Source organism: Durio zibethinus, chromosome 18 (genome assembly GCF_047325235.1).
Source record: "Durio zibethinus cultivar Kanyao isolate XHJ-2024 chromosome 18, ASM4732523v1, whole genome shotgun sequence".
Classification (NCBI taxonomy): domain Eukaryota; kingdom Viridiplantae; phylum Streptophyta; class Magnoliopsida; order Malvales; family Malvaceae; genus Durio; species Durio zibethinus.
The window spans coordinates 13,047,887-13,075,753 of record NC_143179.1 but is presented as its reverse complement, the minus strand read 5'-3'; the positions used below and the strand labels follow the sequence as shown (position 1 = coordinate 13,075,753).

General features: G+C 33.3%; 3 protein-coding genes and 1 non-coding gene across 6 annotated transcripts; 3 read left to right on the top strand and 1 right to left on the bottom strand.

Moving 5' to 3' along the window:
- Positions 1 to 4,608: 4,608 nt before the first annotated feature.
- LOC111300574 (alpha/beta hydrolase domain-containing protein VTE7-like) lies at positions 4,609 to 9,507 on the top strand. The gene is made up of 10 exons (XM_022896208.2): positions 4,609 to 5,065; positions 5,881 to 5,975; positions 6,211 to 6,308; positions 6,438 to 6,487; positions 6,761 to 6,856; positions 7,165 to 7,254; positions 7,359 to 7,451; positions 7,601 to 7,696; positions 8,407 to 8,472; positions 9,031 to 9,507. Exons 1-10 carry the CDS (start codon positions 4,847 to 4,849, stop codon positions 9,151 to 9,153), a joined length of 1,026 nt encoding a protein of 341 aa, XP_022751943.1. The 5' UTR covers positions 4,609 to 4,846; the 3' UTR covers positions 9,154 to 9,507.
- A 1,060-nt stretch (positions 9,508 to 10,567) lies between these two features.
- LOC111299660 (Transducin/WD40 repeat-like superfamily protein) lies at positions 10,568 to 15,488 on the top strand. Of its 2 annotated transcripts, XM_022894993.2 has the most exons (14): positions 10,577 to 10,848; positions 11,355 to 11,455; positions 11,743 to 11,849; positions 12,023 to 12,058; positions 12,215 to 12,300; positions 12,587 to 12,645; positions 12,723 to 12,833; positions 12,926 to 13,051; positions 13,509 to 13,652; positions 14,201 to 14,309; positions 14,420 to 14,556; positions 14,667 to 14,702; positions 14,800 to 14,893; positions 15,161 to 15,488. In XM_022894993.2, the coding sequence occupies exons 1-13, from the start codon at positions 10,683 to 10,685 to the stop codon at positions 14,890 to 14,892; spliced, it is 1,311 nt and encodes a 436-aa protein (XP_022750728.2). In that variant the 5' UTR covers positions 10,577 to 10,682; the 3' UTR covers position 14,893; positions 15,161 to 15,488. The 2 variants fall into 2 exon arrangements, with proteins under 2 accessions (XP_022750729.2, XP_022750728.2); XM_022894994.2 differs by lacking the exons at positions 14,201 to 14,309; positions 14,420 to 14,556 and having other exon boundaries at positions 10,568 to 10,848.
- A 2,281-nt stretch (positions 15,489 to 17,769) lies between these two features.
- TRNAA-UGC (transfer RNA alanine (anticodon UGC)) lies at positions 17,770 to 17,842 on the bottom strand. The gene has a single exon. It is a non-coding gene; the product is annotated as a tRNA-Ala (tRNA).
- A 1,396-nt stretch (positions 17,843 to 19,238) lies between these two features.
- LOC111299659 (uncharacterized) lies at positions 19,239 to 27,394 on the top strand. Of its 2 annotated transcripts, none has more exons than XM_089747632.1 (10): positions 19,239 to 19,316; positions 20,221 to 20,561; positions 20,777 to 22,609; positions 22,689 to 23,107; positions 23,187 to 23,272; positions 23,506 to 25,287; positions 25,488 to 25,536; positions 25,632 to 25,879; positions 26,054 to 26,161; positions 26,655 to 27,394. In XM_089747632.1, the coding sequence occupies exons 2-10, from the start codon at positions 20,369 to 20,371 to the stop codon at positions 26,875 to 26,877; spliced, it is 4,941 nt and encodes a 1,646-aa protein (XP_089603758.1). In that variant the 5' UTR covers positions 19,239 to 19,316; positions 20,221 to 20,368; the 3' UTR covers positions 26,878 to 27,394. The 2 variants fall into 2 exon arrangements, with proteins under 2 accessions (XP_089603758.1, XP_022750727.2); XM_022894992.2 differs by having other exon boundaries at positions 19,239 to 19,556.
- The last annotated feature ends 473 nt before the right edge of the window (positions 27,395 to 27,867 follow it).

The window sequence follows — 27,867 nt, the reverse complement described above, 5'->3', positions numbered from 1 at the left end:
ACATACATTTTTTAAGATTTTTTTCTGTGCAATGAAGAACAAACCTTTAAAGAAGAGATGAGTAAACTTTCAGCCAAAATATGCAATCAGGCGTTCACTCCAATAATATTGTTTATAAGTAATACCTTGATTCCTTGTGTTGTTCAAGTACCTATGAAGGCTGCAACCCCAGATCCAAATGCTCAAAGCATGTGGACAATATGAATATACTTAATAAACCAATTAATGCCAGTGGTCCAATGCATGGATGTCATAGACTTGCATCAGAGCTATTACATTAATGAATTTGGTTGAAAAGTAGCTAGTGCATCTTAATTACCCTAGGAACCTGAGATTTAGAGTTCAGCCTGAACGAGAAGCGTACCGCTAGTCCAAATGCCCACTTTGTGATCCAGTGAGTTTGGTAAACTTTGATATCCAAAAGTTGCAGAAAATGACAATTTTTACACACATTATATTAATGATCAATCGATCATTTAAATCTTGCAAGTACATTTCGAGAAAATTCATCAAATACAATTGCATCCTCCGTATAACAATTTCGAGAAAGTTGGTTTCACAGGCCCCAACCAATTCGTTTGTTTGTTTTTTTTTCTTTCTTTGACCTTTTGATATTGTGTATAAAAAAAGGTTTGTACAATATTGCTTCACCATTCTCTTTTAACTACTTTAAATAACTTTTAGAATAAGATAAAAATAATTAATTTTGTGACCTATTTCCTCAATTAGTTCCTTTCCATCATCCCATATCGAATGTCACTATATATATGTTCTCTACTTTGTTGCTCTCCATTCATTTTTAGTTTTCACTAAGATTTATTGCACTTGAAATATTATAAGTGATTTAAGTTTAATTTTACGGTTAAAAAGGTAACGGGACCTAGTTTAGGTAGAAATTCTAGGTTAAGTTTTATTAGTGTGCCTTTCATTAACAACATCTTATTAATTATCCATCAATTATGGATGGTTGATTCAGTAAGAATTGAATATCTTGTTTATAAAATTTAAGTTTGATTTTCATTGTCAATAATTTTTTTTTTTTATATAAACGAAATGTAATGTTAATATAAATAAAACTTACGGCATATTCTAATCTTGAAATAAGGTAATTTTTCTTCACTTAAATTTTTTTATAAAAAATACAATCGAACAAAAGCTAAAACTTAGTTTAAAATTGTTACTCTTTGTAAGAGAGATCAAGAAAAAATCATCGAAATTGAAAAGTTATTCACCCTGTAAACTTTCTTAGATAACTTAGTTATCGAGTTTTGATCCGAATCAACGTTAAAGAGATCTTCTTTGATCTTAAAACTTCCTCATATGTTCCAAAAGAATATGGTACCATCCACTCTATCTATTTTGGGTTATGGCTGCGCATGCTTTGTTTGTTTTTGCCACACTCTATCTATTTTGGGATATGGCTACGCATGCTTTGTTTGTTTGTTTTTGCCCACACTTAACACCAAATGCTAGGAATTTAGACAACCCCTCTATGGAATAGTTGTACATATTAGGCTTAAGGAAAACATGCAATAATAAAACAAATTAAGGAAAAAAAAAACTCATAATACATGCAATAGCTGTAACAAGTTAAAATATAGAATTTTGGTTTTTGATTTTGTTACTTTTGTTCTCTTTTAGAAGAATAGAAAAGTAGTTTTGTCCTATTCATACATCATGTCCGATCATTTTTATTTTTTGTTCTCTTCTAAAAATTTTCAAAATCTACAATTGATTTTGAACTATACTGGACTTAACTAAGAACAAAAATAAGAATTACGTAAAGGGAATATCGAATAATAATTTCAAGGAGGAAAGGGAGTTAAAATAATATTTTGGTAAGTCTAAGTACTGTTGCGTAAAAGAGATGAAAATTTTTGGGAGGGCCGTGGTCCATGCCTGCCCCATAGACTTAACTCATATAATGGACATTTCCTCAAAAGTCGTAACGCCCTCCCCTAATGTCCAATTAATGGGGTAGGCAAAGTTGAAACTTTTGTTAACAATCATGGTTTTTTTGTAGGGTTTTTTTTTTTTTTTTTTGAGGATTGGTGTGGTGGAGGGGAGCCAAGCACTTGCATGAGCTGCAAAACCCTATACTAAATTAAGTACTTCAAAAAGTAATATTAATAGAAATCTAAAGTTTTGTTTAATTTGTTTATATAATTATTTTTTAAGTTAAAATAATAAAAAAGTCTTTGAATTTTAAAACTTTTTTTTTATATAAATTTTTATAGTTTTATTGCATTTAAAATAAATTTTTAATTTTTAATTTACATCAAATTAAACCCTTAATATATTAATTTGTATTTAAATAAAATTTTAACATAAATCATTATTTCATTTGAAATAAAAATTTATTTGAATATAAAACAAAATATAAGAATATATTTAAACACAATAAAAATATAAAAATTTATTTTAAAAAATAAAATAATTTAAAAACTTTTTTAATATTTTAATTTTATTTCAATAAATTTAAAATTTTATCCCCAATACTTTCTTTATTTCTGTTGCCAATGTATCGACAAGAAGTAATAATAATTCCAATAACTCTAGGACGAAACACCATATGCCCACTTACGAGCAAAGTTATCGAGCAATGGCACACCGTGTGGGTTCGCTCATGTCATTCTCCTTTTTTGAACCTTTTTGTAAATTTAGATTTTCATTTAAATTTTTCCATTTGATATTTATAATATATGGGACAGTTGTATATAATTGTTTAATCATTGTCTTTATTTTTTTATAAAGTAACTTAAATAGAAAAAAAATAACGTTAAAATTTGAATATTTATTTGCTAATTATTAAATTATTAATTTTTAAAAATAATTATATAGATCAATTTAATTAAATTTTGAATTCGTTATTGTATTTATTTTCATTGTTTTGGTAAATAAAATCACAAAATTTATGGCATAATAAAATCTCATTTAAAATTAACACTAAAATAGTATTTGGTATAGGGTGATTATTCAAAAAATTATAATGATCTAAATATAGTGATTAAATCACCATGTTTAGTAACCATTGAGTGATTTTACGCGAAAGTAATCTTGTATCAACGATAGCGATTAGATCATTATTTTGAGAGATGATATAATTTTTAACTAAAGGTGTAAAAAAATTTTATCATTGGAATAAAATAATATGTAAAATTAATAATAGTTAACATTATCTATTTAATATATGAATTAAAAATATGCTTCTTCTTAAAATTAATTGTAATTATTTTATATTATAATTGTTATATTTTCAATCTAATATTCATAGTAACAAATTCAAAAATATTTTGCGTAATTTTTTAAATTTATATATAATATAAATTTTTTATTTTAATATATTAATTTTATTTTTTAATTCAAATAGTTTTTTACATAACTTATATCATAAAAATTAGTTTATTATCAATAAATATATTTTTAATTTAATAATTTATTATATTTGTTATGAAGTATATAAAATATTACTAATATGTTATACATAAATTATTATCTTTAAATAACATTAAAATTATTAATTTGTGTAGCTATTATAATATGTACGTGATGATGACGAGTGATATGATCACTTTAATAATAAAATAATTTTAATAATTAAATTACTATGATAATTTTAAAAATGATAACAAACGCTTCCTAATAAATTAAGGGTAATTTTCAAATTTAAAATAACATGTTAAGGTAGACAACTGGATGAATTGAACCAATTTTTATTGCCAATTTGAGTCAATTCCTACTTAAATTTATATATTATCTTTTGGAAATGAGTACTAAAAAGTTAATATTTATATATTTTTATTTACGGAAAGAGAGATATCTGCTGAATGGTTAAAACTTATAATTTCATCTTGAAGATATTTGATTGAAATTTTAAAATGAACAAAAACGATTTATGGAAATTAAACCTTCCATCTAATCATCACAAATGCAAAATTATTGACTATCACACGTTGGATTGCTGATTAATGATGCATTGTTATATTAAAAGCATTCAAAGCTAAATTTAGACCATTTTTGCGACAACAAATTAATGAAATTTATAGATGGTTGGTAGTCCGTGAGAGTGGACCTTAATTCTATTTTTGCATGGTGCCCACACAGGGTGTAACGAGAAGAATTATAAATCTCGTATCAGTAATGTATCAGAATTTATTATAAGATATAAAAATTCATATTATCTTTAATTTGTGAGATATTTTTTTTAATTAAAATTGTAAAAGTTAATGAAGATTTAAGTAGATAATATCTTATAAATTAATATGAATCATGATAATTAAGTTGATATAAGACATCAAATAAATTTATATTCAAATCTTAAAATCACACGAATTTAAAACTTAAGTATTAATAAACGATAAATATATCAAATTAATTTTAGAGATATTAATAATATGTCATCAAGTACAATGAACTTACATTACGATTTAAAAAAAAAATCATAAATCTTATATAGAGTATATATTAAAATTAATCATAAAATATAAAATTTCACACTATTTTTAATCTGTAAAGTTATTCTTATGAAGCAAAATCATCACGAAACCAAAAAAATTGAAACGGATAATATCTCCTACTTTAATGAGAACCGTGACGGTCTCGGCCCCTGATTTGTTGTACAATGTGTTAAAATTCAAGTAAGAAGCAAGTTATCAAAACAAATTACATAAAAGAAAAAAGATCCCATTTTGCTTCAACAATAGTACGTTAAAGTACTTGTCTGATTTTTTTGTTTTATGTTCTGTTTTTTTATTTGGTTTTGTTATTAAGCTTTGGAGTTTGGACTATCATTTTTGTTTAAAGTTGCATCAAGGGTGGGTTCTGGTTTTGGGAAAAGAAAAAAAGTATGATGATGGCTGGTCTTAAATTGGGTTCACTTCCACCAGCAGTGTTAGGAGGAGTCACAGTAACAAAGAAATGTGAAAGATTTAGTGGTGGAGTTAGGGTGGTTGGTGATGGTGGTGGTGTAAATGGGTTCCCTTCTTTTCTTCCTAAAGAGGTTGAGAAAATCAAAGACTCTTTTGCAAGAAATTTGGCTAGGAGAATAAAGAGGCTCCCAGTTCAGGTTAATTCTTCTCCCCTTTTCTTCCTTCATTTTACTCTTTATAGTGTTGTCTCTCTATTTTTTACCTCACTTTTTGTTGTTTTAGTGTCTTGGGCTGACAAAAACAGGTTTTTGGTTACCAAGAGCCTTCTTTGTTTTGCCTTTTTTGGAAAATAGTAGCTGTTGGTGGAGTTTTCTATGTGATGGGAAATTTTAGATTTATTTGTGATTAATGTGTGCTTTTGGCCAAATTCTAGGTATAGAAAATCAAGGTTATTTGGCTACAGGTTTTTTTTTTTTTTGGTGTCCACTTATAATATGTACATATATATATTTATATAAAACTGTTAATAGATTTACTAATTTTGTTGATGGAAAGGATGTTTGTGAAAAACTTTTTGAGGTGTGAGGGAAAATTTTTCCATCAAATTTTCTTATTTTTCAAATTTTGGAGTGTCCATGGACACCCTACTTCATGCTTTAGGTCCGCCTCAGTTCTTTTATTGATTGAGTAGTGGGATAAAAGAAGAGGCTTTCATTAGGCAAGTCTAAAGATTCAATCTTTTTCCTTCAAATTGTAATCTGTATCAATTCTGTTTGCTGTATACTCAACATAGGATAGGAGGTTTTTTTTTTTTTTTTTTTTCCTAAAATTTTGTAGCTGTACTTATCAATCAAGCAGAAAAAGCTATACCAGATAATTACGAGGGATACGGATGTATCTGTTTGTTTTCCAGAGAGCTATGTTGTAGAATTTACCTATTTATTATTTAGCCCGTCCATTAAATTATCCTTTGGCTTTCCCAAATTGGAACTAATATTTGTCACAATTGCAGATTGATGGTTCTGAAAGTTTTATAATGAGTAGTTGTGTTCAACCACTAGTACAAAGTGATGCCAATCCAGTTGTTCTTCTCCATTGCTTTGACAGGTTAGTAGCATATTTATAGATTTAAAGTAATTATATGTTACAACCCGGAGTTTAGCTCAGTGAATTCATGCTGCTACCCTTAAAAGGTGGCATCCAATTGGTCTGGAGTTTAAATTCCATCACCTGTAACCCCTTCTCCTAATCTCAGGCTGTGGCCTCCTTTGTACCAAAAGTAAAGTAATTATATGCTTCCTGTTTTGTGCTGAACCTGTTTCAATATGTTGTCCCCCCTTAGTTCTTGTTTGGAATGGAGGCGTGCTTATCCCTTGCTTGAAGAGTCTGGCTTGGAGGCATGGGCTCTTGACGTTCTTGGGTGGGGCTTCTCTGATTTAGGTTCATCCTCCCATCTTAACTACATTTCCACTGGATTTTGTCTTTATGTCTATTTCCTGCAGCATGCTTTGATAATGACTGGTCTTTATATTTTTTCCTCTTGGTTCTGTTTTTGCAAACCTTTATTAGGAAGGCTTCCACCATGTAATGTAGCATCTAAGCGATACCACCTCTATCAGGTATATTCATCAAATTCTTTTATTCTCAAGGTTTTTAACTGCTTCTTCGGTCGCTCAGTTGTCTCATGCCGTGATCTAGAATGCTTTTAATTTGCATTCAAGTGTTTCTGTGACCATGTATTCTTAAACATTGCACACAAATTTGTTTTCTGGTTGGCATTCTGGCTTGAGATGTGTGGATGATCTGGGTACATATGCATTTGGCATCGGTAAGTGGAGATTTAGATCAGTCCTTGAGTTTAGATCTGTAATCTGTTTTTTTGTTTATTCTAGTTTTGGAAGTCGTACATCAAAAGGCCGGTAGTATTAGTCGGACCAAGTCTTGGTGCTTCTGTTGCAATTGACTTTGCAGTAAATTGTCCTGATGCTGTAAGTCTCTCCTCTATGATTTAGCTTATTCTCATGGCTGCACGTTATAAATGCTTTGTCTGAAAATCTACTAACTGCTTTTCCAAGTGCCTGTCCATGCTTCACTATTATATACATCTATCTTGCTGCTGGAAAAAGACAAAGGAAATTGAGCTAGATAAGCAGAGGCATTCTGTCCTCTGTATTTGCTTCAGTATATGCTTCAGTATCTCTTACTCTTGTCTTGTCTCTTAACCTCACTCACTTGGAGTTTGGTAACTCATGCTTGGTGTTTGTGTGCTGGTAACAGCTTTTTCTCCATTTCTCAGGTTGAAAAGTTGGTTTTGATCAATCCAAGTGTATATGCAGAAGGCACAGGAAACCTTGCAAAGTTACCGAAAGTAGTAGCCTATGCTGGGGTAAGTTTCCATCTCCATTAATTAACATGACTTTCCTGTTTTACTCATTTATTTATTCCATCAATGAACTTAATGCTAACATTCTAGTAATGCTTATGGATCAGGTTTCGTTACTAAAATCATTCCCTTTACGCCTTTATGCAAATTTATTAGCTTTTGATGGCATACCACTATCCAAGAACTTAGACTGGACTAATGTAAGTTTTAAGCTCTGACATTATTTGTTCCTTTTATTTCCGGAGTACTATCTGAACAATGAGATTTAATGTACTGCTGAGTTTTCTCTTGCTACAAGTTGCTATGTATAAAAGCTAATCTCCAATTTTGTTTTCATATGACAAAGTAGGTTGGCCGCCTACATTGCCACATGCCTTGGTGGAAAGATGCAACTATCAATTTTATGGTTAGTGGAGGCTACAACGTAGTGTCCCAAATAAAGCAGGTACAGTGATGAAAATTTTGAGGTTCACATGTGTGGTTAAAGAGTAAACATCAGTCCTTTAGCCCTTACATGTAGTTTGTAACATATTGTTCTCATAATACACGAGACCCATAAAATTTAAATAAATCCAAAGACATTGGTGTTTTTATGAGAACATGTGCTCCTCTTGCAGCTAGTTAGTGTTGATCTGATATTATCAGATTCTGTAACACTTGCATCCTTTAAAATTCATCTCAAGAAGCAAGGGAAAGTTTATGTCTAATTTCTTTGCAGTGAAGAGCAGATTTTACAAAATTTAATAAAGTTAATGGGGAATGCTTGTCATGCATGATTGAAGTTATAGCTTGTAATGCACAATTTTCTCCATTTATCTTTCTTTCTGTGCTCACCAGAATGAGGTTATAGCTTGACTTGATCTCATGAAACTGATCCACATTTGTGGCAATAACAGGGGACTGTGTCCTACCTTGTAATGCACGAATTGCTGAAGATTGAATTAAGTTGGATTCTGTATGCATTATGTTAATGGAATGCAAAAAAGGAACTGATAAAGAATGCTTCTTTTGAAAGTATTTATTTTCTCATATTTGTTGCATATGAGGCAAAATGGAAGGTTAATTTCCTCCAGTGCTCTCACGATTACAGCTTAGACATAATATTAGTTGTCAGATATATTGTTCTAACATTCTGTCTGAATTTTGTTTCTGCAGGTGAAGCAGAAAGCACTAATCATCTGTGGCGAGAATGATAAGATAGTAAGCAACCAACTCGCAATGGTGAGTTTTCAGCATTTCAGGCTATTATTTACCAAGTCCTATTTCAAGTTTTGAGGTTATTACTTATGAGGTCTTGCGTCAAATATAAATAATTCCACACAAATGCAATTTCCATGTATAGCAGTGCAGGTGCTAGGATATTTTCTTCAATTTTCAAAAAAAGAGGCCATACTTTTAATTCATAACTTGAATCCCAAACAAATTTATGGACTAAAATTTAAAATATGAACAGCATCTTCTTCTGTTACAAACAAGCAGCCTGGTTTGCTTTTGCACATTTTAGGTATGAAATCATACTTGATGATCACATGGAATAGTCAGGACAATTACGATGAGAGCTACTTTCTGAAACACAGATTCTCTCATTCGCTGTTCTTAATGCTCGTAATACTGTCCATTTGCTTATCATTATTAATACTAATAAAAGGCGATATGAACCTGCTAGACAAGTTGCAAAAATGACCCATTTTGCCTGGCCTTATCAAGAAATAAACGGTACAATATATGGTTTGGCTACAACTTCTGATTACTTTGTGTTTTTTTTTTTACATGTTCAAGAGACTGCTTTGTGAACTTCCAGTGGCAAGAATGCAACAAATACCAGATAGTGGTCACCTTCCTCATGTTGAGAAGCCTCGCCGTGTTGTGAAGTTGATTGCAGATTTTGCTCGAAGTCGATAACTGATGAATGTGAGGACAATTGCTCAGATTTGCAGAAGGAGATGCTTTCCAATCTCCATTAGTTTGCTGCTGGTTTTCAGTTCATCAAGTAGTAACACAATTGTGGATTTCTATCACTTCTTTTAATTAGCTTCTTGGGTACATGTCATGTAGGACATTTATATTTCAACTTACTAGTATATTAAAACAAGGGTAAGAAAAAAATAGCATTAGACAAGATTTTTTTTTTTTTTTTTATTGTCTTTTGAGTTACAGTTAAGGTTCAAACTCAAGATTCTCAACTCTCGAATTGATTCCTGTATCACTAAACTTACTATTCATTAATGATATGATTCTACGAAGATTTTAGAGCGATAAATGAGAAATATTCATAGGCAATGATTGGAGTGTATGAAGGTTAATCCTAAACTTCAGCAATAATCTCCTGTTTATCATGTATGGAAATCTTTGAAAATTTTCCTGTTGGGGTTTCAATAATTGAGTTGAAGCCATTGAAATTCACTTGAACCCACAAAATGACATTGAGAACTAATAATCACAGGGTGTTTATTGAGAAAATAAAATTTGCATGATGCTTTGTGGAAAAAGGTTAACATCTCGGCGGAAGCAAGTGGAGTTTGCCTTACAATTTATATTTGTAATACAATGTCTTTGTTATTATTATTATTTTTTTTTATGTTTTTATGGTAAATTACAAAAGAAAAAAAAAACAAGTGGTTAGAGATTTTATTTTATTTTTTGGTTTAAAACTTAATAATTTATCATTGTGATTTTTTCCTTAATTTTTTTTAATAAAAACAAGATCACAATCTGATAATAAAAAAAATAATGCGAGTGTAAATTTGAATTTTTATTTTATTAAATATCATCTTCTAAGGGTGATTATATGAATCAAATAAATTAAGTTTTGAATTCAAATTTTAAATCATAATTATTATTAAAAAAAAGGCATATATGACATTGTTAAATAAAATAATAATTAAAAAAATCGATTTTAATTTTAAAATTAACTTTAAAATATAAAAAAATAAATGTCACTTTTTAAATCATATAAAATGTAGTTATTCTGCCTTTTAATCACAAGTGAATTTTTGTAATTTATTTTTTTAATAACATTATAGCATATTATTATTATTATTCTCATACATGATATATCTTAGGTAAATTTAAATTAGCATATGAATTTAAAATTAATAAAACATAAAATACAAATAACAAAAGAAACTAAACCCTCGATAAAAAACTTGCTACCTCTAATTATATCTTTACTTTGCTACCTCTAATAATATCTTTACTAAGGAAAAAACACTAAAAAAAACAGAAAAGGGGAGAATGAAAAGAAATAGAAACATTGGGGACCTTTTAAAAATAAATTAAAATAACGAGGCCGATTTGAAGTTTTACCATAAACTAAAACCCTAGCTCTCACTTCTCTGCCTTTTCCTTCTTCCAAAGCCCCTACCTTGTTTCCGCTTCTTTTTTTTCTCTAACATTGACAACCCAAAGGAAAGAAAAAGCTCTGAAGAAAAATGGAAATTGACAGAGAAACCAATGAAGACAACTCAAGGAGGATTCAAGTCAGATTTTTAACGAAGCTAAAAGCTCCATATAAAGTTCCCACAACAGCCATTGCCATCCCTTCTGACCTCTCTCGTTTTGGCCTTTCCTCCATTGTTAACAAGCTTCTGCAGGCTGGTAAAAGTTATATATATATATATATATATCTATAGAAATCACAACTGTGTTTTTGTTTTCTTTTCATTTGGAATGTTCGTTTTGGGATTCAAGTTAATAGTTTCTTGTTATAATTTGATTTGGGTTTTTTCTCGGTTCTTGTAATTTGTTGCCGATGGCCTCATCCAAGCAAATGAAAGCATGTAGATATTTCTGGGTGGTTAACTGTTTTCATGTTTCCTTTTAAGGAATTTGGGTTTTTTTTTTGGTTAATTTGTTGCTAATAATCTCCACCCAAGCTGGTAAATGTATATAGATGCTTAAATATGAAAATTTGATCGGTTTTCTATTGTGTTGGAGGTTGTTTAGTTTTGTGTTTGATTGTTTTCTGGTTCCTTTGAGACTTGTGGCTATTTCTAAGGTCAAGTCAATGACTTTAGAACTGTTGGTATACTTCAGTTAAGGGTTTTCTGGGTAATTTTTATCTCTTGGTTTTGTTAAGTTGGACATTTTGTGGCTATGAGCAGTGGATTCTGAGTGGAAAACTGAGCCCTTTGATTTTCTGATCAATGGAGAGCTGGTTAGGATGTCGCTTGAGCAGTTTCTTCTTGCCAAGGGCATTTCTGCGGTACTTTATTTATCTTTAATTTTTTATAATGTTTGAATTTGCTTTACTGAGTTTTAGGTAGGTAGAAAAGATTGTGAAAAATACCTAATGAGAAAGATGCAATCCATATGTTGTTAGTCCTTATCAAACATGTCTAGTTATCTCCTTCCATTGCCATCTTTCTTATTATAAAGTCCTCCTCAGGATGGCATTCATGCTAAAGATTTGCAGATATATGAAACTTTGAGAAGAGTTAGGATAACTTGGTCAATCCTTAATTCCTAGCCATATTGTGTGAACAATTGCAGGAGAAAATTTTGGAAATTGAGTACATAGTAGCTGTTGCCCCTCGAAAAGAGGAAGAGCCTTCTCTGCATGATGATTGGGTCAGTGCAGTTGACGGTTCTAGTCCTTGGTAAGGATTCCAATATGTAACCATGCAATGTGTACTTCACTTTAAGGTTTTTACTTTTTACTTTAGTGTTATTGTGCTGGTATTTTCTTATTTATTAAGCAAGATTAGATGACTTTTAGTTGGTTGGCATTACATTTATTTCATAGCACTGCTAAGTTCACATTGTTTTGCAGGTTCATTTTGACTGGTTGCTATGATGGGTTAGGACGGTAAATTTTACTTTGTCTTCTCTGATTCTTTCTATCTTTTAAATTTTTTTGTTCTATTCATTTTGTTGCGTTATTGGACTTTTCATTCTGAGGAAGTTGGTTTGGAGGAATCTTCCTTTTCTCTGAACTTTTTCTTTTCTATATAATTTCTTTTAGGGTATGGAAAGGAGCTGGATGGTGTACACATATACTAGAAGGACACAGTGGTCCAATTTCTTCTGTTAGTATCATCAACTCTGAAGGTTTGGGCTAGTAATGGTCAACTTAACATTTTAGTTCTTGATATTAATGAATCATTTTAATGTATGACTATGTCATATGAATTTTTACTTCAATAAAATCTATTTCTTCTGATTTTATTTTCTGATTTTATTGGACGACTGCAAGCCTGCGTTATGTATCATCCTTTCTGTTTTGGTAAAATGAAGCACAGTTTCCAGTGGTGTCTCTAAACCTATCTCTGGGCTTGCTTGTATTCATCTTCATGATTATTTTTCTATTGATGAGTATGGTATGTTGCACATGCAGGGGCAGGAAGTGCTACAGTTGCCACTGCTTCAAAAGATCAAACTCTGAGGCTGTGGAAGGTAATTGAGAAAATGAATTCATTTCAAAACGGAAAATTAATTGCTTTACAATTTGATACATCTTTTTCCTATAAAAGTTTGATGCAGAGGACTCCAGTGATCACCCTGCGAGGATAAGGGCGTTCAAGATCTTGCGTGGTCATAATGCATCTATACACAGTGTTGCAGCAAAGACTTCCGGAGACCTGGTCTCAGCTATTCTTCAAACCCTGTTATTGTACTGTGATAATGATGATTTTTAACATCAAGGTCACTGCCTCTTTCTCTTTACTTGATATAGGTTTGCTCAGGTTCTTGGGATTGTACAATCAACTTATGGCGGACAAATGACTCTGATACAGATGGAGATGTGGTGACAATCAAGAAAAGAAAGGTGAAAAATAAAGCTGAGGAATCTCAATCAGAGGTATGGCATTCTTGTCCTCTGCTCCGTTGCTCTGCAGTTCAATTTTCAAGAAGCTGAAATTGTTTATCATCATGCATAAAAGAATATCCTTGCTTTGTCAAGCCTCTTTAAAAGTAAAACAAGAAGAATATGGACTTCTTCTGAAAGAAGCAATGTTAAGTATAACACCTTATCATTTATTGAATCTCCAGTCTTGTCCTTGCTTAATCTCAAAATATTAGGTAGCAGTTGTGGCTAACCATTATCATTAATTTGTTATTTCTCTCCAAACAGTTATAAAACAACAATGTCATTGTAAAGAATGTTGCGTACTTACTCATGCATGTTGCTCTTTCTGATATAAATTTCAAAATTCTCCCTTTTTTTTCTACATCCTTTTCTTATTGCTTAGTTTTTTTTTTTTTTTTTTTCTGCAGCAAGTTATTTTTATAATTTATAACAACATCATTTTCTGCAGGGAGAGGCTGTGTCTACACTCGTGGGTCATACACAGTGTGTTTCATGTGTGGTTTGGCCTCAACATGAGACAATTTATTCTGCATCATGGGATCATTCTGTCAGACAATGGGATGTTGAGACAGGCAAAGATTTGTCAGATATAGTATGCCTCTCACTTCATTTGTCTTTGTGATTGCATGCACTTGCATTCTAGTTAAAGATGGGAAGTACAATTTATGCTTCTTGAATCATGTCTTTGCTCTTTTTCATATGTTTGAACGTCCAATTTTTGTTCATCCGAAAAAGGGAAATATACTTCTTGGGTTGTTTTTCATTTTCCATTTTCCTCACTTACTCAACCTGTTCCTCATTTGCTTTCCATTTTCTGTGGTTCTATTGCATTTTTATGTCCTTCCTCCCATCCTGCACACCCCTCCCTAGAGGGTGGCTTCATCATACTTGACTACACCTGTTAGTCAAATTTTTTTCTTGAAAATTTGCAAACTGTAACTTTTGTTTAACGAATGGTTGGAATTTGAGCAGTTGTTGCTTTTAGTTTTGGGGTTGACTTCAAATCCTGCATTAGATACATGCTAGGTGCAATTATGTTGATTCATTTGTTTTCCTGATTTTGTCTTCTGTTGGAAAGATTAAGGTAGAAAACTTTTTTTTTTCCAAAGTTTGAATGATACCATCCTCCATCACGTGCAGTTCTGTGGCAAAGTCCTTAACTGCATTGATATAGGAGGTGAAGGATCGGCTCTCATTGCTGCCGGTGGTTCTGACCCAATTCTTAGAATATGGGATCCTCGTAAGCCAGGTCTGTTGTTCATAATGTTTTTCTTCACTCTTTCTTACCCACTTGGTGCATGTGTGGACACATGAAACCACTGAAATTTCCATCTCACATGAGACTTTTCACTTTTCAAGGAACATCGGCACCTGTGTTTCAATTCTCTTCACATAGTTCTTGGATTTCGGCTTGCAAGTGGCTCAATAGGTCTTCTTTTCATTTACTTTCTTCATCCTATGATGGGAAAGTAATGTTGTGGGATCTAAGAACAGCGGTATCGTATTCTCTGTATTTTCACTATTTAGCCATGTAGTACATGCCAAACCAGAAGAAGTCTTTTTTTTTTCTCTGGATACTGTTTTAACAAATGCTTTTGTATGGCAGTGGCCTCTTGCTATCATAGATACGCACAAGGACAAGGTATTCTACTATTCTTTGTTGTCTATATTCTTTTGATGTAGTTTTCAAGCAAACATATTGAAATCCACATATATGTTGTGGCCTGGCTGCATTTTAGGTATTATGTGCTGACTGGTGGAAGGGTGACAGTGTGGTCAGTGGTGGGGTGGATGCGCAGCTTCAAATTTCTTCAGACATCTGTATCCAGTGAGGTAAAATTTAGCTATATTTCTTTAAATATTCATCACCCATTCAGCTTTATCTGCTCCAATTTAAGTGAATACTTGGGTGATAATTCATCTGTTCAGGATCCAAAATTTCTATTGATATGCAAATCCCAATTTTTAGTCATTGGTTGTAGCTGAAAAAGAGTATACATAAGGCCTTTGCCTTTGTTCAATCGATGAATTTTTAGTTATCTCTACTTTTTGTTTCATTCACCATGATATGGTGATGTTAACTTACCTTTCTTGCTACAGAACACAAACAGCATCTCAAACTTGAGACCAGATGATGAGCGTGCTTCCTTTTTCTTTTGTTTTTCCTTCCAAAAGGGATGGATGATAGACACTGCATGTTTATGTCAGCTGTGTTATTCTTTGACATGATGCTGAAAATGGAGCCGGACGATTTCATGGCAAGTGAGAGGTTATAACTTATAGCATTTTAGTGTCATCTTTCAACCAATTTTGTTCAGGGACCTTTAACTTGTGTAAAAAAGCACATAGGGCTTAACATTTCCTTCAAATGTTGACTTAAAAGATTGTGTTCTATTTGTTCAATTATCATTACATTGTTTATGTTTTACTTGATGCATTAAAGTTGATAGGATTAGGTAAGTGAACTGTTCTTTGAGTTCAATATTAATGGTTTTAAAACTCGTACATCCATGCTGCAGGACACTTTTATTTGAATTGGGATCTCTCCTATCACGTGAGAGAATTATCCTCCATAATTGTCTCATGCTACTAAAGTGTTGGATGTGATATTTTCTTATAAAAAACATTTTTCCATTTTCTTATAAAAAACATTTTTCCATCATGTTCCCTACCTTTTTGAACACGATGATGGTTTGCTTTAGTCTTTTTATGGGGGCTTTTGGGCTTGTCTTCATTTGTTTATTGTCATTTAGCAGATCTTGGAAAGCACATTTATTTGAGCTGGTAGGCCAATGTGACAAACCCGTTGATGTGATCTAAGCTCTTAACACTTTGACCTAAGATTGCATATATATATATTTGAAACTGTGGATTTTAATCATTAAAATTAAAAAGATCAGTATTTTATTAACATGCCGAAGCTGTTGGCAAGACTGCATAGCTTTCATGCGTCAGTTTGAGGGTTAAAGTAGCTATCTTTGCTCCTTGTGGTCTACTTAAACAGAGAATTGCCACCATTTTTAAAGAACAGCTCAAGGAGTGAAAAGGAATGCAGAGCTTTATGATCATGATGAAGCTTATGATGCTACTATATATCTGAACTTCTCATTGAAATCTTAAGTGTGACTTTCTAAATAGAATATTTGAGCAATTTTCAATCTACTTCAAGCTGAGCCAACTATTGGCCTAACAATCATTTCAGTTCTAACCCAACTACATGGATACGGCGATATTGTAAATTCGTTCTACTGGCTTAGATCAGATAATCACTTCTATTCCTGACCTTTTTTTTTTTTTTTTAAATTTTTGTTTCGGGTGAAAGATTCCTAAACTTTGATCAGTATATTCTTTTTTCAAATTGATTCAAACAAATTTATTTATATTGCATTTAATGAATTCAAAATAAATTATTTTTTTATAAATTTTCAGCAAATTCGAACTTAAAACAATTATAAAGAGAGGAATCCACTCTCTTTGCTTATTTACTAGTTATAATATCGATCAATAATGTTCACATCAATCCACTTGGTCATGTTTAATTTTTCACTTTTTTTTTTTTAGGGATGGTAAGGCATGAAATGAATTAAATTTTTAACTTTAATTTTTTTAAAAAAATTTATAAAATTAAATCGGATCAAAATCCGACGATTTCGAGTAAATATATCATTTTTATTTCTCCTCGATAAGCTTACACAAGGATAGACACACATCCTGACGCATTCCAAAACAGTTGATTTTTTGTCACTGAAATTGCTTATCATTCTACACCGTACACAACTAGAATTCCTGAAAAATGTTTCTTGGAACCCCTACTCTCTGGGTTTTACAATATGTTTTATTCCCTATCTAGATTCTTCAAATGTCTATTAATAGAGCATCAAAGGATGGCCATGGCTGAATTATAAATTTCATTCTTATGTCATGCACTCGTGTCAAATTTCGTTTCTATTAATAGTGCAGCCTGTAACATTTTATGAGCACTTCTTATGTCTTAATGGAATTAATAGAAGCTTGAAGACGGGTCGGGACCCATTGCCGAAAGTTCTGTCAAGATGTACCATGCCAACAACGAAGGTTATGTTGTAAAGGTAGGTTGGTGATACGCTAGTGATGAAACTAGGTCTTTTTTATTGGAATCCTTCAAAGGAAAATCAATTTGATGGGATTTGTCAAAAAGTTTATCATGCCAACTCAATGATCTTAGTTATATTGATAGAAGAATATCAATTATCAGTGCCATATTCAAATTTTTTTTTTTAAAGATATTTCCTTATAATAAATTAAAAATAGCTGATAAATTTATCGATTTTATGAATAAAAAAAATATTTAAAGAAATATGTTATGGATGTCCAGTGAATTTTTTTTTAATTTTTTAATTTTTGAGATGTTCATGAACACCTAATTATGCCATTTGGATACATCCCTATAGTTGCACACATATGAAAAACTAGTCCCCACCTGCTTCACACACAATATTGGGGTCAGCTATGCCAGCATATAGCCTTGAACATGGAATGCATGCCGTTGCTGCAGCTCTGTCAAGAAGCAAAAGAATGAACATCATGTTGCACAGACAGGTGCACAAACCCTAAACATAAAAAAAACAAAGCAGGTGGGAAGTTTCCAATGATCACAACATTGCCTGTGACATCATATCTGCAGTTGGTGTTTTGCAAGTCTGCTTGAGCCAAGTAAAAAGGTTTGCCAGTGGAGATGCAGGGGATCGAACCCTGTACCTCTCGCATGCAAAGCGAGCGCTCTACCATTTGAGCTACATCCCCTTAGTTTTATTTTCCTTTTTCAAAGTATTCTACTATTGTAAAGTCTTTACAACATCTAAGATTTTTTGTGATTTTCTCAGAAAAATTTTTTTAAAAAATATTTGCAAATGTAAAACATTGTCTTAAGGCATTCTTTAAGAAATAATAAAACTTTGGATGGAAGTATTAATTTAACAATTATAGCTTAAATATTCTCCTCCCATATTATCTACATAAGAGGACTTCCTTTAAAACACAAGCATTATATATGTGATTATATGTGCATGAATGAGTATATATTTAACAACTTAATCATCCCTTTATTAAAATGTCAAATTAACAACTTAGATTTCACGTCTAGTACTAACTTTCTTTCAATGATTACAATCCTAAACTCAAATCTATCATTATTTATTTTTATACTTACATTTTTTTTTTTTTGAGAATACACATGTATATATTTATAAATAAAAATATTATATATATTTTTATAAAAAAAATTGTAATATAAAATAAGTGTTAAGATTTAAATATTAAATTTATTAAATGCTCTTGTTTCAAAGTAACTTTATGAATCAATTAAACTAAATCATCGATGCATAATGCATATAAATATATATGTATATATGTTAGGAAATGTTACCGTCGTCTTTAGTCAATAATATTTTTTAAAAAATTATAATTAATTTAATGAGAATAATATTTTAAATAAAAATTATCTTTTAAAATAGTAATTTAACTAATTCTAAAGGCACCCATTATCCAAACCCATTTATAGATGACGAAATTAATTTAATGTAAAATCATTTTCTTATATTCTCTACATTAATTTGTCAAACACATTTATATTTTTTAAATCTCAATATATACGTTGATACCAATGTCGAATAGACGACATGATTTTTCAAATTGGGCTTAAAGCAAAACCTTGGCCCAAACTTGTAAAAAACCAAAGAATGATAATCCCCATTTATTCCCTGTGATATGCCATTAAGATGAGAAAATAACTGTTGGCGGGAAAATAAATAAAACCCAAAACATACAAAAGATAATATATATTTAAAAATACAAAAATCTAAAATTTTTCTTAAAAAATCAAAACCCAAACCTCCAAAAATAACTCAAAAAAAGAAAAAGACGACCAACCCCCTCGCATGATCAAAAGCGCGTGAAATCCGCTCATCACAACCACTTTTTCTCCGTTTGATAAACGCAACGTCCTCTAATCTACGTCCAATATGCATCACGCACTGTAAAACAACTAGAAGCCTCCAACCGCGAAACACTTCAACACTTCCTAACTTCCGAACCTAACTCCGAATCTTTCCTTTGGTACGAACCTATTTTTTCCTTTCTTTAAAAAAAAAAAACAATTTATTTTTTTATATATATTTTTAATTTTGACACTGATTCGATCGCTTTATCTTCGCTTCCCGGTCTGAAAAATCCAATTCTAGAGGGAGAAACAAAAAAGAAAGAAAAGATTTTAGAGAGAGTGAGTGAAAATTCACACCGTCGTTTTAAGTTAAACTTTCCCGTCGTTTTGAAACTTTCTCCTTCTCTGTCTAATTAAGCTTAGCTTCGTTAATTACAGTTAATTTGTTTTATTTAAAAGAAAAGAGGAATTGCCGTTTCTTAGCTTCTGTTGAAGAACCCTAAAGAAATGATCTTGTGGCTCAGATCAAAAGCTTAAGTTCCTCTTGCACTCTTTGTTGTCTGAAGCTTTTTTTTTTTGGTAATTTTTTTTTTAATTTTCAGCTTATTTTCTTTTTGCTGCTGTTGTTGTTAATTTAGCTTAAGGTTCACTAATTTAAGTGATTAACTTTTTTCCTTCTTAATTATGTTTATATTTTTGTGTGTGTTTTTTTTTTTTAAAAATTTTTAGGGTTTCTTGTGTGTGGAAAATTTGGGGTTTAGTTCACAATGGAAAATTTAGGGTGTGTACTAAATTTCATTATTTTCTCTATGCATTTAGTTTATTTGCGTTAATATTATTTTAAATTTAGTTGAGTTTAAGTTTTTCATTTTTCATTTTTGTGGGTTTTGTTTCTTAAAGGTGTTGAATTTGTCCAGAATTCACACAAATTGTTACAAATTTATGGGTTTTTTTTATTGCTTTTTTTTGTTGCTAAGAAAATCGATGTAAACTGAAGGCTTTCAACTTTGTTATTGTAGTTGGTATTTGATTTATTCAGTGTATGTATGTGTGTGTGTTTTGCATGATTTTTTGCACGATTCTTTACATTACATGCTTTATTTACTTTTCAAAATCAAAATGTCTATCATAGACGAAAAAAAAGGTGGTAAAGCAGCTGAAAATGAACTAAATTGATGCCTTTATTTCGCCATTATCTGGGATTATTCGTTGTTCTTATCTGCCTAATAATGTCATGGTGTAGGATGATATCTTGCAGAGTGGAGTAGTGGCAATTTGGGGAGATTTTCCGGTAGAATAAAGTGGCTTTGAGCTGTGATGATCTTATAATATGGATACACTTATATTGTGCAAAACCATATAGCTATAAAACCGTGGTTTGTGGATTTTTAATGCCTGGTAACGAGGTTGAAGACGGGATCCACAGTCTATTGGAGCTAGACAACTCTCTCCAGGGCCAGTATCTGCCGCAAGCTGTGGATGGAAATTGGCCAGTGCTTAACTATAATCCGTGGATTGGAAAGCTGAGGCAGATTGGCGCACCCCAGAATTTCAATTTGAAAAGCTACAATTTGCAACAATTAGGTATCAATCTGTCACGCTTAATTCTATATTTTTCTGCTGCTTTTTTGTTTTTTTTTTTTTTTTTTTGGTAGGATGAAAATTTGTTCTGCTTAATGCAGAATAGTCTCTAACCTGAAATGAGAATATATATTGAAAAAACAATGCTTAGTTGTAATTATTTGGACTACATATTTCATCAGATTAAACTACCTACAATATTTTCTTGTTATTCACAGATTCCGTGAGAGGATGTGGTGGTGAGGTGTTGAGTGTGCCACACAATCAAAACTATACACAATTGTCTCCTACACTTGACTATTCCCAAATTCTTTCCAGAAACCACCAACTAAATACAAATGACTTCTGGCTTGGTTGTCAGAGTTTTGGGATACAACAGAATCAACCAGGGTTTTTGTGTGAAAATACAGGTTATGATCAGTATAATTTGATTTCCAGAGGCTCTTCTATCTTTAAATCACATCAAGAAAATGAGTCTTGTGAGAGTCCCACCCTGACAACAAATTCGGAAAGATCAGAAATTACTGAAGCTTCTACTGATTTAAACATTCTTAAAGGGCAACAACAACTTTTGAACACGCCACAACTGAGTATTCAGCAGCCTCTCCCCATGCAGCAGTCTGGCTATAATGACATGCAGTTGTTGCAGCAGCACATAATGATCAAGCAGCTGCAAGATCTTCAGAGACAACAGAAACTTCAGCAGTTTGGTGATGGGAGGCAGCAGAATACTTTAAACCAACTTTCTGCTATCGCCAAACAGTCTGCTGCTGGTCAGTTCTCTCCTCTCATTAATGGAACACCTGTTCATGAATCATCACAAATGTTTATGAACATTGTCCAGCAAGGTACATCTCCCACTACTCCCGGAGTATCTAACAAAGTTGTATTCCCACAAGATCAAGGTCAGGCTTTCCATTTGATGGGCCTAAGTTCTCAGCAGCCTGATGCATCTTTATATGGTACTCCTGTTGCTAGTGCAAGAAGTAACATGAGTCAATATTCTCAGCAAGGAATCTCTAGTGACGCTGTTAATTTGTTAACCAAGGCTGGTGGTCAAGCACATAAGCTTACTATGCAGTCATCAGGTGCATTCTTAAGAGATCAGTTCACTGTTTCACCAGATCAGGTCTACATGTCACAAGGTGCCTTAATATCAAACCCAGGATTTCAGGGGAAAGATATTTTTGGACAAGCTTCTGTCCAGAGCATAAATAATGGGAATATGTCAGGAAGCTTCCCGGCTGGGAATGCTGCACATATCAATGCATCTGCCAAAGACTTAAATGAAAAGCAAGAGCGAGCTGGTTGGCCTGCAATGCAGCAGAAAACTAGTCAACTTGGCCCCTCTCAGGATTTGGTTCCTTTAGATCCAATGGAAGAGAAGTTATTATATAACATGGATGACAACTTCTGGGATGCCTCCTTAGGCAGGCGCACTGATTTAGGTGCTGGAAGTTTCAGCAATGCATTGGAGAACTCAGATTTTTCGAATGCATTTCCATCTATTCAAAGTGGGAGCTGGAGTGCTCTAGTGCAGTCTGCTGTGGCTGAGGCTTCTAGCAGTGATACTGGGTTACAGGAGGAGTGGAGTGGATCGACATTTCAGAATACTGAACAGTCAACTGATAATCAGCTTTCAAACTTTGTGGACAGTGATAAGCAACAGGCAGGTTGGATTGATGGCAACCTGGAAAATGCTTCCTGCTTTAGTTCAAAGCCCATGCCCATGTTCAATGATTCGGGTGTTAACTCTAGCTTCCCTGGTTTTCAGCAGCCTGCCACCCAATTTTCGACTGAACTTGGAGAGAATCTACCCCATGATGTATCACATGGGTCTTCTGAAAGGAAGTCCCCCAAAGTCCCTTCTGAGTGGGTAGATTGTGGCACTCAACAGAAGCAATCCTGTGAGGGAGATCTACAAGCTCAGTCATATATGCATTTAGATAATGCTTGGGTAGGTCAGATGTACAAGCACTCAGACTGTGGTGCTCATCAGCAGAGTGCTACCTCACTTGAGGATTTTGGCCAGCCGTATACTAAACATAAAGGTAGTATCCCCGTTCACCTCAAGGAAATCTTGCTGCATTTGATCTTATGTTAACAAGGGACTGTGGATATCGATTGCAGGTAGCGCTAATGATGGTTGTTTGTCGAAGACATCAACTGGAGGAATGGAGCAAGTACAATCTGGCACTGAAAATAATCTGTTCAGCAGAAAAGATTCACAGATAAATAATAACCATTCAACTGGTCAACAAGTCATAAATAATAATAGATCTAATTACATGAGACATGCTGATATCTCTGCCACCAAGGAAAGTGAGAGCAAAGGGCAAAAACAGTATCAGATAAGCAATAGGCCTCATGGTTTTGCTAACTCTTTTGGAGGAGAAGGTGAAATAGACGTAAATCGACGAAAAAGCTACCGAAGGCAGGCTTCCAATAACCACTATAATTCAAAAGGATTGAGTGATCATGACCAAGGACATTCTGGTCAGTTCAAGTTTCTTGCTGATGTTTCTAGTGGCAGTCCCAACTTCAATGAGGTAAATAATGGTGTTTTTTTTATTCAGATGGCATTTTTCATTAATGTTATTGATTATTCATATGATTTGTCCTTTGCAGGTGCGCTCACCTTTGGAAGAGGTAACTTCTGGGGATGATATCAAATTAGTTGGCCCTGATGGATCAAAAATTTCTGCTCAGACAAGGTGTTTACTTATATAAGCTCCTATTAACTGGCTTAGTTCATTCATTCTTTAAACATACAAATTGGTTGCTATTAAAATGTAGGGATATTTGTGTTTATTCTTATTGTGCTTTTGTTGGTCAGCAGAATCTATTACTGAATTTTTTCTTGTGTAAGGCAAAGGCTTGTTGTCTTTTTTTGTGCTTAAAGTTTCTACAACTTAATGTTGAAATGTGATTGACTGAACCTATGCAGTCAAAATATGCTTGAGCTACTTCACAAAGTTAACCTTCCAAGGGAATTTGGTGCCATTGCACATTCTGGCTTTATAGACTCTAATGCATTGTCCAAAGTTCCCGAGGCAGAAGCTCATATATCTGTTGCTCAACTATACAATTCATCTTCCGCTTCTCAAGGGTTTGGTTTAAGGTTGGCCCTCCCATCCCAACAGCTGCCAAATTCAAAGTTTTTCCTCAATTCTCAGGGTTCTCCACAGACTCTAAGTTATCTAAAATCAGGGCAGGCCAATCAAACTTGGACAGCTACCACATATTCCGTTCAATCTTTGTCTCCAGCACATGATTTGTCTCAAAAAGTACATTTGGATGGTAAATCCAGTATGTCCGGACAAACAGGTGTCTCGCCATACTCAAACATGCAGGGGGGTGCTGTTGCAGCCTTTGCTTTCAGTCTTCCAGATCTGAGAAATCAAACACAAATGCAAAACATGCCTAATTCACCTGTAGCATCTCAATCAATACAGTCGACACTTTCAAGTACTAATAGGAATCCCCCTTTTAACCTTGCTACCTCTCAAGATACTTCTCAGCAGATTTATGCCAATCATTTTGGTCAACAGTTTCTGGTTTTGGAGGCTTCACAGGTATCTCAGCCTTCTATCATGTCAGGCATGTCAAGGCAGGGTGAATTTTCTGCAATGCAAAATGCACAGTCAACTCTACCAACTCAGCAGAATCTTTCTTTTTTAGAGCCTCTCAAGGTTCCTGCCAGCTTGCCTCTGTCCATGGATCCCACAGATAGTAGTATAAACTCCCATAAAGGTGATTATGGGGAATTGCAGACAGGAAAAGAGAGGTATCTGCAGCAAATGTCTTCTGATATGACAGATTCTTCCCAGCCAGCTAGTTTCTATCAAGAAGAACCTTCACAAAAGCATTGCTTAAATGTAATTGCAATGCCTTCTTCCTCCTTGTCTCATTCTAATCAGGAGGACCAAGCCCCTATTACTTCTGAGAAAAACTTTGCACCTGGTGCCCATTCTTTGAAACCATTTAACAGTCTCCAGCAAAATTACTCCCTGTTGCACCAAATACAAGCAATAAAAACTGCTGGGACTGATCCAAGTAAGAGTACTGATGACACTCAGCAGGTTGCTTCGGTGGTAGGACGGCAGTTGCATGAACATAATTCAAGGTTGAGAAATTCAATGGATAGTGGACCAAGTTTAGCTGCAGAGGATAACAAAACACTAAGCTTCGTCACAGGTTCAAGAGAAGATCCAACTATAAAAGCTTTGTCACAGACTGCTCTCGGACATATGCCTTCCACTGAGATGGTCAGATTTGGTCAAAATAGTTCTCAGAGCCAACCTACTAGCAGTTCTTATGTAACTAATCATACAAATCATGGCCAGGGTAACCTGCATATGGCACCCTCTTGGTTTAAGCAGTCTGGGACCTTCAGAAATGGGCAGATGCTTTCAGTGTCTGATGCCAGGATTACAAAATCTGTCTCTGGACAGTTCTCTCTCTTGAAGCCTACTCAGAATCTGCATATTCATGCCTCTGTTGGACAAGTAGATGCTGTGGGGGCTGGTCAAGCTGCTATTTCCAGGCCAAGCTCAGCTACCACCTTGGTGGCAAATGAACACTCTTCAGCTCCCTATGTGTTGCCGTCAGGCATCAACAATCAAAATATTGTTATCACAAGACCAAAGAAGCGCAAAGCTATGACATCTGAGCTTCTCCCATGGTGCAAAGAAGTGTCACAAGGTTCCAGAAAACCTCAAAATATCAGGTTGTTACCATTATTGCCCCTTTCTTTTTAACAAAATTCTTGTAATCACCATTCATATTGACTGCAGAGATGGGAAAATTTTCAATTATATTCCTTTGTTCTTTGTGTTCCCTCCCTGTCTTTTTCTTGGTTACTTGTGTGGGTTATTGATTCCTTGTTTGTTCACTGAAGCTAATTTTAAGTTATATTTGTTTCCACAGTGTATCAGAACAAGAGTGGGCTGAGGCCACAAATCAGATATGTGGGAAGGTCTGTGTTTGATGATAATGGAATTTAGTCTCTCTCCAAATATTCTCCATGTGTTGAACCCAAAAATGATTCTAACTTTATATAACTACTAGCAGGTGGAAGATGACGTCGAAATACTTGAAGATGTGCATCCGATGCTTCGATCAAAGAGGAGGCTTGTCTTGACAACACAGCTTATGCAGCTATTGCTTCCTCCTGCACCGGCATCAATTCTCAGAGCAGATGCCACCTCAAACTATGATAGTGTGTCATACTTTGTTTCTAGAGTAGCCCTAGGTGATGCATGCAGCCTTTCCTGTGGTGTAAGAAATAATATGGAGCTCTCCTTTGAAAACAGTGACATGTGAGTATTGCTCTTAGAAGTTTTGAATTTATTAGGAGACTAAAATGCAAACTCTTTTTGCATGATAACATAATGCTAATTTTTAAGTAGACTTTAGCTGCACATTTATTTTACACGAGTTGTTATTTTAATTAAATTTCTGGCCTGGCCTTCTAAGAATTATATGTTTTTCAGGATCTCTGAGAAGATGAAAACTTTTGAGAAAAGTGATGACCAGAAAATTTTGGAAGTCATGGAAGATTTTACAGATAGAGCTAAGAAGCTAGAAAACAATTTCCAAAGGTATATATGCCATTAATTAATTTCTGCATATTTCGCGACAATTCTTGCTCTTCTGATGGAAAATGATCCTCTTGAGTTACACAGAGATAGAAATTATGGCTGCATTTATATCCATATGTTGAGCTATGAATTTTATCACACAATTATATACGCAATACACACTTGAATTGACCAAACCCTGACATTCCAACTCCAGAGGAGAACGCTCCTTATAGCTGATAAATCAAACTTGTGTCCTATTCTATGATTTCACTTGCTTGCTTACCATCATTTGCTGCATGGTAATGATCAAATTATGTGCGAAAATAAATGATAATGTGGCCTTCATAACCCCATCTGCTGAAATAAAAAGGAGTGCCCTTTTATTGGAACTACTGCTTTTATTTTCCAGATTTATGCCCTTCTGCGCAATGGGTGGTTCTTTTATTCATTTGATGACAAAATTGTATCTATGACTTCATGTTCTTTGCATGAATACTATTTGTTTTTGCAGATTGGACAAGAAAGTGTCAGTTCTAGACATCAGGCTGGAATGCCCGGAGCTGGAACGTTTTTCTGTCATCAACCGTTTTGCCAGATTTCATATCCGAGGACAAGGAGATACCTCTGGAGCTGCATCATCCTTTGCAAGCCACAAACGAGTTCCCCAGAGATATGTCACAGCACTTCCGATGCCTAGGAATCTTCCTGAGGGGGTACAATGTTTTTCACTGTGATCATTATTTAACTAATCCTCGCTCATATTGAATGTTGTTTTCACCTATTCTCTGCATGCCATACCAACGCATTTCTCCATGATATCTCTCTTCACCAACCTTAATGCTGGCAAGCAAGAAAGACGAGAACGCGTGATGGAATGCCGGAGAGGTCAACCTTGTAGGCCCTTAGTTATTTTTAGTTGAGGCCATCGCTGTCATTTTTGAGAAAGTAAATATTGTTTCTTGTATATTTTCATGAAAGTCCAAGGAGAATAGGAGTATTCTAAGTATCATTTGAAAAAGAGCAAGAGGATCATCAGTATGAATGTCTTTTAACTTGTTACATAAATAGTGGAATTTAGGTTGCCTAAAACGTGGATAATATTTGTATCTTTGCCTTTGTTGGGTCTCTGTCCCGGTCTTTTTCTTTTTCACTCTTTAAGGTTTATTCTGTTATCTGCTGGAAGTACAGCAGAACAGAATCTTGCAGACCAGCAATTATTCAGCCAATGAAAATATTTATTGGCCGGTACAAGTGGTTGGAATTTAATAATGATTTTATATCATGAATGATATTTAAATTATAATAAAATATTTAACATAATATTTAAATTTTTAATATAATATTTAAAATATAAATTTATTAATTAATATAATATTTAAAAAGTTATTTATATGTCATATATCATCATTTGAAGTTTATCAAGTTAAAAGTGTAAGTATTGTATTAGTTAATAATATATTTATAATTTAAGTATTATGTTAAAAAAATTTTAAATTTATATAATTTATATTAATTATTTTACTTTTAATTTAAAAACATTTTCGAGAGTAACTCTTTTACACTCTAGAATATGTGAACAGGGCTTGCATATAGGATTTCCACCACTTAAATGTCCTTTGGAACACAACAACTTGGTTTAATGCACATATGACTTTGAAACTTCATTAAAGATCACTTTCCTCAGTCACGTGTGTGTGTGATTACCCTGACTTGCATCTTATTGG

Excerpts from the sequence above, each read along its gene's own strand:
- LOC111299659 (XM_089747632.1), top strand. The coding sequence starts at position 20,369 with ATGCCTGGTAACGAGGTTGAAGACGGGATCCACAGTCTATTGGAGCTA. Across the intron at positions 23,273-23,505 it reads AAAATTTCTGCTCAGACAAG|TCAAAATATGCTTGAGCTAC; the intron begins GTGTTTACTTAT and ends GAACCTATGCAG. Across the intron at positions 25,288-25,487 it reads AGAAAACCTCAAAATATCAG|TGTATCAGAACAAGAGTGGG; the intron begins GTTGTTACCATT and ends TTGTTTCCACAG.
- LOC111299660 (XM_022894993.2), top strand. The coding sequence starts at position 10,683 with ATGGAAATTGACAGAGAAACCAATGAAGACAACTCAAGGAGGATTCAA. Across the intron at positions 10,849-11,354 it reads TAACAAGCTTCTGCAGGCTG|TGGATTCTGAGTGGAAAACT; the intron begins GTAAAAGTTATA and ends GGCTATGAGCAG. Across the intron at positions 14,310-14,419 it reads ATGGGATCCTCGTAAGCCAG|GAACATCGGCACCTGTGTTT; the intron begins GTCTGTTGTTCA and ends TCACTTTTCAAG.
- LOC111300574 (XM_022896208.2), top strand. The coding sequence starts at position 4,847 with ATGATGATGGCTGGTCTTAAATTGGGTTCACTTCCACCAGCAGTGTTA. Across the intron at positions 6,857-7,164 it reads CAGTAAATTGTCCTGATGCT|GTTGAAAAGTTGGTTTTGAT; the intron begins GTAAGTCTCTCC and ends TCCATTTCTCAG. Across the intron at positions 7,697-8,406 it reads TAGTGTCCCAAATAAAGCAG|GTGAAGCAGAAAGCACTAAT; the intron begins GTACAGTGATGA and ends TTGTTTCTGCAG.